The sequence below is a fragment of the Myotis yumanensis genome, unplaced genomic scaffold (assembly GCF_028538775.1).
Source record: "Myotis yumanensis isolate MYYU_CA2020_CCGP unplaced genomic scaffold, mMyoYum1.0.hap1 SCAF_11, whole genome shotgun sequence".
Taxonomy (NCBI): domain Eukaryota; kingdom Metazoa; phylum Chordata; class Mammalia; order Chiroptera; family Vespertilionidae; genus Myotis; species Myotis yumanensis.
The window spans coordinates 268,280-280,826 of NW_027223762.1; the positions used below are offsets into that span (position 1 = coordinate 268,280).

Below are 12,547 nucleotides of genomic sequence, written 5' to 3' on the forward strand. Positions count from 1 at the left end.
AGGTTGAGAACCGCTGACCTAACCCTAATGCTAAAACTTAACCCTAACCCAAACCTTAATGCTGAAACTTAACCCTAACCCTCAAAGCTAACCCTCACCCTAACTCTAAAGCTAACCCTAACCCTAATGCTAAAACTTAACCTTAACCCTAACAGCTAACCCTCACCTTAATGTGTGAGCCATGTCCTGCGTGGTTCAGGGTTCGGGATCTGGAGAAGGGCTGTGCAAATGACAGAGACAAGAAATAATAATTTGGAAATTGGGGCCCAGGCAGAAAGTCCAATGCAAGGGGAAGGACTTCCACTGGTGCCCAGGCCTTGCCAACCTTTTATTCAATTTTGGATACACATCTAGCTCTTAGGCAGGCAGGCAATTCTGGTAACAGACAGACAATCTTAAAGGTCAGTAAATATTAGAAAGATTTACTCTGAGACTATTTGGTCAGGAAATTGCTTGAGCCCCCTCGGTGCATAGCTCTGGCCCTTGCCCGGGGCTCAAGGTTCACCAGCTTGCGGGCTCTTTGTTTACAGTCTCTGATAGTGAAGACAATGGGTGGCTTCCAACACCTTAACACTGAAATCTAACCCTAACCCTAAAAGCTAACCCTGACCCTAACAGTAAAGCTAACCCTTCACTTTCACCCAACCACCAACCCCCCTTCCCTCTGGCAACCATCGGTCTGTTCTCTGTGCCGATGGGTTTTTGTTTGTTTTCATTTTTTCCTTGGATTCCACAGTGTCTTCTCCCACTCGCTCACTCACTCATTTCACTCGGGGTAATGCCCCCAGGTGCACCCATGCTCCCAAGCGTGAGGTTTCACTTTCCTGTTGCTGTCACATTCCCTTGTCTGTGGGCACCACCTCTGCAGGCCCAATGGGGCAGGTGTCATTCAGGGGCAGCTCTGAAGTCAGAGCTGGAGGCGGGGATCAGCTGGAGGGTCAGAGGGTCTGCAGCTGTGGGACAGGCTGTGCGAAGGCCTGGCCTCTCCCTCCCCCACGTCCCTCCCCCGGCCTTGAGACAGCCCCGCTAACACAGCAAATGGCGCTTGGTGACAACCTCACACTTTAAAAAAAATATATATTTTATTGATTTTTTACAGAGAGGAAGGGAGAGGGATAGAGAGTTAAACATCGGTGAGAGAGAAACATCGATCAGCTGCCTCCTGCGCATCTCCTACTGGGGGTGTGCTCGCAACCAAGGTACATGCCCTTGACCGGAATCGAACCTGGGACCTTTCAGTCCACAGGCCGACGCTCTATTCACTGAGCCAAACCAGTCAGGGCACAACCTCACACTTTAAAAAAAATTTTTTTATTCTTTTTTAAGAGGGCAGGGAGGCGGGTGGGAGGGTCAGGGAAATCTTCCTAGAAAAGATGACCTCTGACTCTAGTCTTTTTTAAAAATATATTTTTATCGATTTCAGAGAGGGAGGGAGAGGGAGCGAGAGACAAACATCAATGATGAAAGAGAATCATTGATCGGCTGCCTCCTGCACGCCCCCCTCTGGAATCAAACCATGACCTCCTGGTCAGTAGGTGACGCTCAACCACTGAGCCACGCCGGCCGGACCAACCTCCATACTCTACAGGGGGATCAGGCTGAGGGCTTGGTCCAGAGCACAGAGAGCCGGCCACTTAGCCGGGTCCCTGGGGGCTGACCAGCGGCTGTGGCTCGTCCTGGTCCCGGTATCCTGGCCTCTGAACAGACACTCAGCATCCTGACAAGCCGTGCTGAGCACGTGCAATCACACGTCCCAAAGGGAATCGTTTATAGCTGTGCTAACAAGGCAGAAACATAACCCCTCGCTTAATATTTAAATTCAGAAATACTCGAGCAACAAGCTATATGAGCACCTACTGTGCGAGCTGGGGCAACGGGGCCTTCCCCCCTCCCCCCCGTCCAGGGGAGACCTGCCCGGCCACCATGCTGGCGCCCAGTTCCAGGGAGCCTTGGAAAGAAATAAACTGTCACTATTTACGCCCCAAAGTCACTGTAGAAAATCTAACAGAATCATTTTTAAAGCTATTATTAGGATTAGTAACTGAATGCATCAGGATTTTTGTATACAAAGTCAACACCCAAAATTCAATTGCTTTTCTATATACAAACAACACACAACTAGGGAGAAAATTTTTTTTAAAAGTGTTTACAATAGCATAACAATAAGTCAGAAAAATGTGCAAAACCTTTAGAAAAGACTACCCTGTATAATAAAAGGCTAATATGCAAATTGTCCCCTCGGGAGTTGGACCGCTCGCTATGATGTGAGCTGACCACCAGGGGGCAGTGCGGAACAAAGGGAGGGGGCCGGCCAGCAGCCGGAAGGCCCCGATCGGCCAGGCCTAGGGACGCTACCCATGCATGAATTTCGTGCACCGGGCCTCTAGTAAACATCATAAAGTAATAAATAAACGCAGAAACACGTCATGCTTGTGAACGGGAGGATTAAAGTCGTTAAAAATGAACCCGGCTTGAGGATGTGGGGGCAGTGACCATCTGTGTGGACGTGGCTGAGCCGGGCACTGGCCTCGCTTGTATCTGCGACTCTTCTGTGGGTCCGGAGGCTCTCCTGGGGGTGAGCTCGGACCCGCCTCCCGGGAGCGGCTGCAGCGAAGGGACCAGGCCCCCAGGCTCAGGGCTACCCGGGGTCGCCTCGCCGTCTGCTCTTGCCGCCTGGCTCCCAGCTGACCCAGGCGCTGGGCTCCGCGGTGTTTCATCTCCTTCGGACAAGGAGGTGCGGCCGTGGCTGCTGCCCGTGGGCTGTCCCCGCCTGGCTGGTTGGAACCCACCTAGCAGCTCTGGGGGGCCAGGCTGATCCTCAACTCCAGCTGCTCCCACAGCCACGAAACACGAGACGCCAGGCTCCCAGGTGCACGGCCTCCTCCTCCTACAGAGAAGTGCCCATGGCAACCGGCCCTGGTGGAAGGTTCCAGAAGACTAAGACGGGACCGGACATCCTCTCCGGTTCCCGGACTCTGCGGGCCACTAACGTCCTGTGGAGCAAAGGGGACACTTGGCCTTAACGGCAGGAAGTCCGATTTCCCGGGACATGGGCCCACCTGGAGGAAGCACCGGTCAGCGTCAGGAGACTCCCAGACGTGCTGTGAAGGCCGGAGGACACGCACAGAGGAGGCCGTGCTGTGAAGGCCGGAGGACACGCACACAGAGGCCGTGCTGTGAAGGCCGGAGGACACGCACAGAGGAGGCCGTGCTGTGAAGGCCGGAGGACACACACACAGAGGCCGTGCTGTGAAGGCCGGAGGACACGCACAGAGGAGGCCGTGCTGTGAAGGCCGGAGGACATGCACACAGAGGAGGCCGTGCTGTGAGGCCGGAGGACACGCACAGAGGAGGCCGTGCTGTGAAGGCCAGAGGACACACACATAGGGGAGGAGGCCGTGCTGTGAAGGCCGGAGGACACGCACAGAGGAGGCCGTGCTGTGAAGGCCGGAGGACACGCACAGAGGAGGCCGTGCTGTGAAGGCCGGAGGACACACACAGAGGAGGCCGTGCTGTGAAGGCCGGGAGGACACGCACACAGAGGAGGCCGTGCTGTGAAGGCCGGAGGACACGCACAGAGGAGGCCGTGCTGTGAAGGCCAGAGGACACGCACACAGAGGAGGCCGTGCTGTGAAGGCCGGGAGGACACGCACAGAGGAGGCCGTGCTGTGAAGGCCGGGAGGACACGCACACAGAGGCCGTGCTGTGAAGGCCAGAGGACACGCGCACAGAGGAGGCCGTGCTGTGAAGGCCGGAGGACACGCACATACAGGAGGCCGTGCTGTGAAGGCCGGAGGACACGCACATACAGGAGGCCGTGCTGTGAAGGCCGGAGGACACGCACACAGAGGAGGCCGTGCTGTGAAGGCCGGGAGGACACGCACACAGAGGAGGCCGTGCTGTGAAGGCCGGAGGACACGCACACAGAGGAGGCCGTGCTGTGAAGGCCGGAGGACACGCACACAGAGGAGGCCGTGCTGTGAAGGCCGGAGGACACACGCACAGAGGAGGCCGTGCTGTGAAGGCCGGAGGACACGCACACAGAGGCCGTGCTGTGAAGGCCGGAGGACACGCACAGAGGAGGCCGTGCTGTGAAGGCCGGAGGACACGCACAGAGGAGGCCGTGCTGTGAAGGCCGGAGGACACGCGCACAGAGGAGGCCGTGCTGTGAAGGCCGGAGGACACGCACACAGAGGCCGTGCTGTGAAGGCCGGAGGACACGCACAGAGGAGGCCGTGCTGTGAAGGCCGGAGGACACGCACACAGAGGCCGTGCTGTGAAGGCCGGAGGACACGCACAGAGGAGGCCGTGCTGTGAAGGCCGGAGGACACGCGCGCAGAGGAGGCCGTGCTGTGAAGGCCGGAGGACACGCACAGAGGAGGCCGGTGAACTAGTTAATGGACGAGTCACAGCGACTGCGCGTGATACGCTGACAAACGCTCGCAGCCACCGGCCTCCACGGAGGCTGGTCTGTCAGCCTCAGACCAGACGCCACGAAGTGGGTGTGAGCTGTGGGCCCCGGTTCTGAGGGGCGGGGGACACCGCAGGCCACGCTCAGATGGGCCAGGGACACGCAGTGAGCAGAACGTCCCCTTCCCTTCCCTGTGTGTCTGCTCCGAATCTCAGTGATGAGAAGGGGTGGTGTTCCCGCAGATCAGTGGTCGGCAGACTCGTTAGTCAACAGAGCCACATATCAACACTACAACAACTGAAATTTCTTTTGAGCACCAAATTTTTTAAACTTCAACTATATAGGTAGGTACATTGCTATTAACTTAATTAGGGTCCTCCTAAGGCTTAGGAAGAGCCACACTCAAGGGGCCAAAGAGCCGCATGCGGCTTGCGAGCCGCAGTTTGCTGACCACGGCCCCAGATAATTGGTGATTTCCGAAGCACAGACACTCGAGATTCCCGGCGACTCCTCCGCGGACAGCTGTGCGCTAAGCTGTCCGCGGCCTCCACGGCCCTGACCTGGTTTGTGCTGCAAGTGAGGACAGAACAACGAGAACCCACTGTGTGCGCGAGGATGCAGATGATTTAAGAAGCATGTGACGTGCAGCTGGGACCGTCAGGCTTTATTTTGTTTATTGTTGTTGTGATTCCTCACCCGAGGACATTTCCCATTGACTGTTAGAGGGAGACACAGGGAAAGACAGAGAGACATCGATGTGAGAGAAACGCATCGATTGGCTGCCTCCTGCACGAGCCTCGACCAAGGCTGGGGAAGAGCCTGCAACCGAGGTCGTGCCCTTGATCAGAATCAAACCTGGGACCCTTTGGTCTGCAGACCGACACTCTATCCACTGAGCCACACCGGCCAGGTTTGGCACATCCAGGCTTTTAAAGGAGGGTTAGCAGCCGTGAAATAGATCTGATTTTGGCCCAAGTGGTGTGGCTCAGTGGTTGAGCGTCGCCCTACACACCATTCAATTCCCGGTCAGGGCACAGGCCCGGGTTGCAGGCTCCATCCCCAGTGAGGGGCGTGCAGGAGGCAGCCGATCAGTGATTCTCTCCCAGCATTGATGTTTCTCTCTCTCCCGCTCCCTTCCTCTCTGAAATCAATAAAATCGTATTTAAAAAAATACGTCCCATGTTGGAAACGCACCTTGGAAACAATATTTCACAGGAAACTGAATCTGCGCTCAGATGTGGAAAGGAAAGCGTGTGCGACGATGAGGCGGCCCCGGCGGGAAAGCCCGACCGTGAGGCTGACCTCAGAGCCGCTGTCCGTCAGGGAAGCGGTCGGGCCGTGAGGTGGGCGGGGGAGGGGGAGGGACTGGGGGAAGATGGGGGAGCTCTCCCGGGCTGGGCTTCCTTCCTCGGAGACAACTGGACAAGGTCACAGGTGGGGGCCCAGCTCAACACCTGGGAGGGAGGACGTGGTCCACTCGGGGCTGCTGGTCACGATGATGCGAGAAACTCAGACTGTGGCCACGGGAGGCACGGAGGACGGGCCTCTGCAGAGTCTGTCTGCCCGGCCGGCGTGGCTCAGGGGTTGAGGTCGACCTAGGAACCAGGAGGTCACGGTTGGATTCCCGGTCGGGGCACAGGCCTGGGTTGTGGGCTCGATCCCCAGCGTGGGGCGTACAGGAGGCAGCCGATCTGCGATTCTCTCTCATCACTGATGTCTCTCTCTCTCTCTCCCTCACTCTCCCTTCCTCCCTGAAATCCATAAAAATATATTCTTAACAGAGAGAGAGGGAGGCCAATGAGCCGGAACCAGTGGGGACAGACGGGCCATGGGACAGGCGGCTGCCACTCCAGGCCCAGGTCGGGTCCGACCCCACCTGCTCTCCCCCTGCAGGTGCCGGAGCCCCGGGACCACGGCCCCTCCCCTGTAACCACAGGCTACACCTTAGACTGACTCAAGCCTCTGGCGGCTGCGACCGTCCCTGCTCATCCTCCTGGACCCTCGAGCCTCGTGGCTGCAGCAGGTCGGGAAGTGGTAAAACCAGAAGATGTTACATAAAACTCTGTGCAAATCAGGTGACTTCCTGAAAGTCTGTCAGCAAATACATTTTCCCCCTAAACATCAAATACCTGGAAAATGTACTTAAAATCTCTCCAGACACCGCCTCCTCTGCATCACGCTCCGACCCCGCAGGGCGCAGCCGTGAGGACGGCTTCACGTGAAAGAAGACGCCGTGCACCCTCCGTTGGAAAACGGGGCCGTTTATTCGAACTGAAAGGCATCGTTACATAGTGCAAACGTTTCTTTGGTGATGAACTGGTTACAAGGAACACAGATAAGGCACCTGGCTGCTGCAACAGTTAGGAAAGTAAATACACATGTACACTTCGCTTCCCACCACGGCGACCCCCACGGCGCGTCCGCGCTGTCCACGGCTCCCCACGCACCGAGACTCCACCTCGACCTGCAGACACGCCACCTGCAGCCGCAGGCTTCCCTGTGGGCCGACCTCCCCCGATTCACGTGCCTGTCACCTCTGCCACGAAACCACAGGCAACCCTCGAGGCGCCAACACCCTCACGGACGGTCTGCCGCCGCCTGACACCGAGCAACTTACAGAACCATCCACCTTCCAAACCAAGCTTCCTCCTTCTCGTTACAGACACTGGTCCCAGGTCCTGACTCCATCTGGCTTGATATTTCAAAGGAAGCCCATGTCCTGAGCCACAGGGCCAGCTGTTCCCTGCCACTCCCGACCCTCGGCCGAGAGGTCAAGCCGGCCGCGTTTACAGCTTTGACTACGCTCCCGCGGGGATGTCCGCTGCCCCCCCACCCCATCCCCCAGGGACGTGGCAGCCTGCGGCCCACCCTGGACCGGAACCAGCTCTGAAACTGCCCACTGCCTGCGGGACGCTGCGAGCCTCGCCCCCACGCGTCCCAGAACACAGATCTCCGCATTCAGACAGAATAGGAGGGTTTGGTCACTTAAGGCGAGCGTGGCCATGAGGTACGAAGTGCTTTTCACTGAATCCTAAAGGCCTGCACAGTGGCAACGATTTCTCTGCCGCATCGAACACTGGACACCCGGGTCGGCTTTCACACACTCGGCGCTTGGAAATCGGGTGAGGTACGGGCGTCGTCTCTAAGGCACTCACAGCTGAGTCAGGGAGGAGGCCGTCCCTCCGTGCGGCGGCCGGGAGCGGCCTGGGGAGCGAGAGCCGGGCATGGCCACCGTGAAGGGGGTTTCACACCTGGCCCACCACCGGGCAGCAGGGTTCTAGGGAAAACAGGCCTGTTTCTAAGCGGCTGGCAGCCTCAGGCACGGGGGACGGGAGTGGAGAAGCCGCAGGTGCGCGTGTGGAGCGGGAGCTGCCGTGAGGAGTTGCTGGTGTGCGTGGACCATGGCAGAGGCCCGGGAAGGGATCGGGGCTCCGGGCCAGGCGCCTGTGCCACCTGGACAGGCTGCGGAGGGACTGTCCCGCCTGCCAAACGCTGACGTTCTCTTGAAACGTGCGTGCCTTCCGGCGGCGGGTCCACGGGCCCCGTCCTGGGCCACGCGGAGCGGCTCTCCGTCGAGAGGAAGCGGTGGGATGGGGGACATCACTCCGGGAGCCTAAATGACTTAACTGCGGTTTAATAGTAGCACCACTTTTTCATTAAAAAAATTAAATAAAAACCTGAGAATCTAACATGAAGTTAGGACTCGTGTCTGTTCCCACCCGCGTGTCCACTGCGTGGTCTCCGGCTCCGTGGACGCTCCAGTCTGAGCCCCTGTGCGGCGTCCGAGACGCCCCGGGTTTGGCCGTGAGCCGTGCACGTCCTCGGCGCCCGCCAGTCCGCGCTCCCTGCACCGGCCGGGGGACCAGGGGGGACGCTGGTGGAGCTGCGAGGAGCGCGAGGGGTCTACTGCGCTCCGGGGGGTTCCCTCAGGCAGACCGGGCAGCAGGCGCCCTCGATCCTCACGGGTGCCGGGCAGTCGGCGGGCTGGCAGGCTTCCACGAAGCAGGTGATCTGCCCGTCCTGGAGGGAGGTGGCGCCAGACCGGTCAGTTCCGGGGACGACCCCCGAGCATCACACCCGCTTCCCCCCGTGTTCCAGACTGTGCCGGGTCTGACCTCTTCGGCTCTTCCTGTCCCCCAGTGGTCTTCCCAGAGCTTCCTGCCCGGCCCAGCTGCAGCCCGACCCCGGCCACAAAGGACCCAGCGCCTGCCCACTGTCCCTGCAAGTGTGCACCCCCCTGGCTGCCCAGGGAAGAGGGAGGAGACCCCACCGGTGAGCAAGGCCTCGCTGACCACCCGGCCGCCCACTGGGGCTCAGGACTCTGCAGCCGAGTCCGTGGCCCAGGCCCTGGGTCCCCGAGACAGAGCTGTACTCACGCGGCATTCACAGACGGTGCAGGCGTCTCGCTTCCACCGGGCGCCATCCGCGTGGGGCTCGCCATCCACGTCGGTGCACTCGGCTGTGCTGAGCCGAGTCTCAAGTTTCTTTATCTGCAAAGCCAACGTGTGCGCGGTCAGTCCACGGGAGTGTGGCCCTTGCCCTGCCCGCCCCGGGACACGGCGCCTCGCGACGGGCAGGGACGCAGGCACATCTCTGCAGGATGTTCTGGGGCTCAAACAGCTCCCCTGACAGCTGATGGCTTTTCCCAGAGCTCTGGGACGGCCCTGCCCGCTTCGCCTCCGGTGGCCGTGCCCACGCCTGAATGTTAGTGGTTCCTAAGAACGAAGCTTCAGGGGGAGGCTGAAGCCCCCAAGTTGCCAGGCCTCAGGCACTCCGGTCTCACAGGTGGAGGAGGAGGGGGATGTGGGGCCTACAGCCAGGCTGGTGCAGCTGTGGGCCCTGGGAAGGAGGCCCTACCTGGGAGCCTGGGGCCCCCAAGGCCCTGCCCTGGGAGCCTGGGGTCACCCCGAGCCCTGCCTGGGTAACTGGGGTCACCCCAAGGCCCTGCCCTGGGAGCCTGGGGTCACCCCAAGCCCTGCCTGGGAGCCTGGGGTCACCCCGAGTCCTGCCTGGGTAACTGGGGTCACCCCAAGGCCCTGCCTGGGAGCCTGGGTCCCACTGAGGGTCCTGATCGCCCGGAAACCGAGGGACTCAGTGTGGCCAGCCCGGGACAAGCCAGGAGAAGAGCCAGCAGGCAGTGACCCCTGGCCCCAGGTAAGGGGCATTGCAGAGTTCACACCGGGGTCAGAGATGAGTCTGTGGGAGACGCGAGCTAAGAGGGGGGATGGCGGGGTGGCACCTGTGTCCGGAGGTCCGTGATGGTCTGCTGCATCTCCAGCACGAAGTCCCGGAAGTCGCTGGGCCCCAGGGCCTGGGGGTGCTCAGAGGAGGCAGCCGTGGCGTTCCTGGGGCGCTGGCCGGGATTCCCGGCGCTGCAGGAGGGGAGACGGGGAAGCAGACAGGAGGCGTCGCACACACTCACACACAGGCCCCAGGGCAGCTGGGCTGTCTGGGGCCCAAGACCCAGCCGGCGGCTGGTGGGATGTCCCTGCCCAGGGCCCGGGCCGGCCCGAGGTGTGGACAGTCTGACCCTCGGGGACGCCGTACCTCAGTGTCTTCTCTGCTTCCGTGGGGGGCTCGCCCTCCCGGTAACTGAAGTCAAGGGACCGGCGGCCTCGGAAATGGTAGGAGAAGGCGCTGAACTGGCCCCGGGTCCTGCAGTCTAGGGAGGGGGGAGGGTTAGCTGCGAGCAGCTCCGACTTCGGGACAAAGTCAGTGCGTCTGGTCCCGCGCTCGCTGGCCTGGGACGAATCCCGCTCCTCACGGCCGCGGGGGCCTGGCGACAGCCCTGCTCGCTGCAGAGCCTCAGGCCCGGGCAGGGCTGCGTCTGGTCGGAGAGAGGTCCGCGGAGGGAGGTGCCACGGAAAGACCGACCGGGGGTCAGACCAGGACGCTGCCGTGAGCGGTGACAAACAGCGGGAAGGGAGCCCGTGGCCCTGGGCGGCAAACAAGGCTCTGTCCGCGCAGAATCTCCCGGTTTGGGGCCTAAAAACTTGAGTGAATGATTGAGGGGCAGCACGACACCTACAGCTTCCTCCACCACCGAGGAACGTAATATTTACATAAAACACACGCACAGCCCGGCTGGTGTGGCTCAGGGGTTAGCATCGGCCTATGAGCCCGGGTTGTGGGCTCCATCCCCAGTGTGGGGCGTGCAGGGGGCAGCCGATCATGATTCTTTCTCATCATTGATGTTTCTCTCCCTCTCCCTTCCTCTCTGAAATCAATGAAAATATACTTAAAAAAATAAACAGAGCGTGCAGACACCTGTACACACACAAGAAGAGCAACACATGGAACATGAGGTAAAACTGAACGACTGATGAACCTGAAGGAGGCACAGAGATGCTGTCGCACGAGCCGTCGTGCTAAACACGACCCGCATTGAAAATCCTCCACCGGGACTTGTTTAGGTCCCTCGGAAGCCTCGGCACAGACACGCCCAAGCCGGAGGGCGCAGCCGCGCCTGCTCCCCGTCACCCCTCTGCTGGCACCGCCGTCCGCCAGCTGGCGTGCTGTCTCCCGTCACGGGCAGAGAGCGCGGCGCCCACCACGCCGGCGCGAGGGCTGGGCGTTACCTTCACAGCAGTCCTGCCAGACCCTCAGGTCCACCCTGGGGATGTCGTCGCAGCTGCTGTAGCCGTGGGGGTACTCCGCCACCCGGAACACGTCCCTCTGCACACGCGTGATGTTGTCGGCGTTGTCGCACAGGATCCTGGCCAGCGACGTCTGCTTGATCTGCGTCAGCTGGGCCGGCGAGAACACCCCAGGGTTCTCGTACCACAGCCTGAGTCCCGGGAGGAGAACGAGATGGGGAAACCTGGACTCAAACCACAGCAACCGAGCTCAGCAGCCTCTACTCCGCCCCCAACAAGGCAGACGCCACTGGTTTTAACCGGGGCCACTTGACGGTGGACAACACACGGCTCACACTTCCCGCTCGAAACAAAGCAAGACAACGGAGTAAAGACCCAGAGGCGGGCACCGGGCCAGGCCGCACAGGCCCCTTCGGCTGCGTCACACGGCCCGTGGCCCCGGCCGGACGGCTCGGCGACAGGAGGGACCGCCTGCCCCCTGCTGAGCCGACTGACCAAGTGACCACGCAGCACCTCGCGATCCCGCCCGGAGCTCCAGCGGCTCGGCACCCGGCGCGGTTTAACCGGCAGACTGCACTTCGAGGGACAGAAACCCGCTCACCAGCCACGGGGAGGGAAGGCGGCTGAGCCGGGTAGGGCTCATCCTGCTGCGCGTGATGGGCCAGCGGCCGGGCGTGGTCACCAATGAACAGCACAGCCCGGCTGGCACGGCTCAGGGGGTTGAGTGTCGTCCTGTGGACCAAGAGGTCCCGGGTTCGATTCCCGTCAGGGCACATGCCCAGGTTGCAGGCTCAATCCCCAGTAGGGTGCGTGCAGGGGGCAGCCGACCCATGACTCTCTCTCATCACTGATGTTTCTCTCGCTCCCCCTCTCCCTTCCTCTCTGAAATCAGTAAAAAGAAGTCTATTAAAAACCCACACAGACAGCACCAGGCGCGACGCCGCCTTCACTCCCAGCACGTGGCGTGGACACAGGGCCGCTGCCCACGGTTCCTCTCCCCCGAGTCCCCGAAGGTGCCCGAAGCCCGGCCCCCCTCTTCGCCTCGCGCTCACCTGTCCCCGTCCCGCAGGCGCTGGAACTGCGTGCTGAGCAGGCACATGAGCGTGGGCCCCAGGCGGCTGCCCGGCACCAGGTCCTCCACCATGAGGGCCGGGAACAGGTCGATGTTGAGGGGGGACCCGTACAACCTAGACGACAAGGGAGGCCCGAAATGGGCTGAACGGCTCATCGGGGACAGCACCGCAAACACGGACAGGAAAGCCCCTTCCCATCACGAGCGCGCGTTACTCAGACCGTCCCTTAAAGACGAAACGTCTTCCTTTAAAGCAGCGGTTCTGAGCCTGTGGGTCGCGGCATTAGGAAGGTTGAGAACCACTGCTTTAAAGCATCTTCCTCGTGCTTTTCCTAACCCCGCCTCCTCCTTGTTTGTCTAGAGGGCGGGGCAGGAGAAGGTTTACCCTGTTTGTATGGAAAACAATACAATAACTGTCCGGCCGGCGTGGCTCAGTGGTGAGCGTCGACCTATGACCCAGGAGGTCAG

General features: G+C 60.6%; 1 protein-coding gene across 3 annotated transcripts in view; it reads right to left on the reverse strand.

Annotated features, from left to right (window-relative positions):
• Positions 1–8,029: 8,029 nt before the first annotated feature.
• The window catches only part of PXDN (peroxidasin), a 52,239-nt gene continuing 47,721 nt past the window's right edge, over positions 8,030–12,547 (reverse strand). For 2 of the 3 annotated variants that reach the window (XM_070428604.1, XM_070428603.1), the window contains 6 exons: positions 12,060–12,194; positions 10,990–11,198; positions 9,959–10,073; positions 9,651–9,783; positions 8,788–8,901; positions 8,030–8,431 (listed from right to left, as the gene is read on the reverse strand). In XM_070428604.1, coding sequence (XP_070284705.1) covers positions 8,315–8,431; positions 8,788–8,901; positions 9,651–9,783; positions 9,959–10,073; positions 10,990–11,198; positions 12,060–12,194 — 823 coding nt within the window. In that variant the 3' untranslated portion in view covers positions 8,030–8,314. Of the gene's footprint in view, positions 8,432–8,787; positions 8,902–9,650; positions 9,784–9,958; positions 10,074–10,989; positions 11,199–12,059; positions 12,195–12,547 lie in introns of those variants that run through there. The other variant, XM_070428606.1, reaches the window with a different exon arrangement.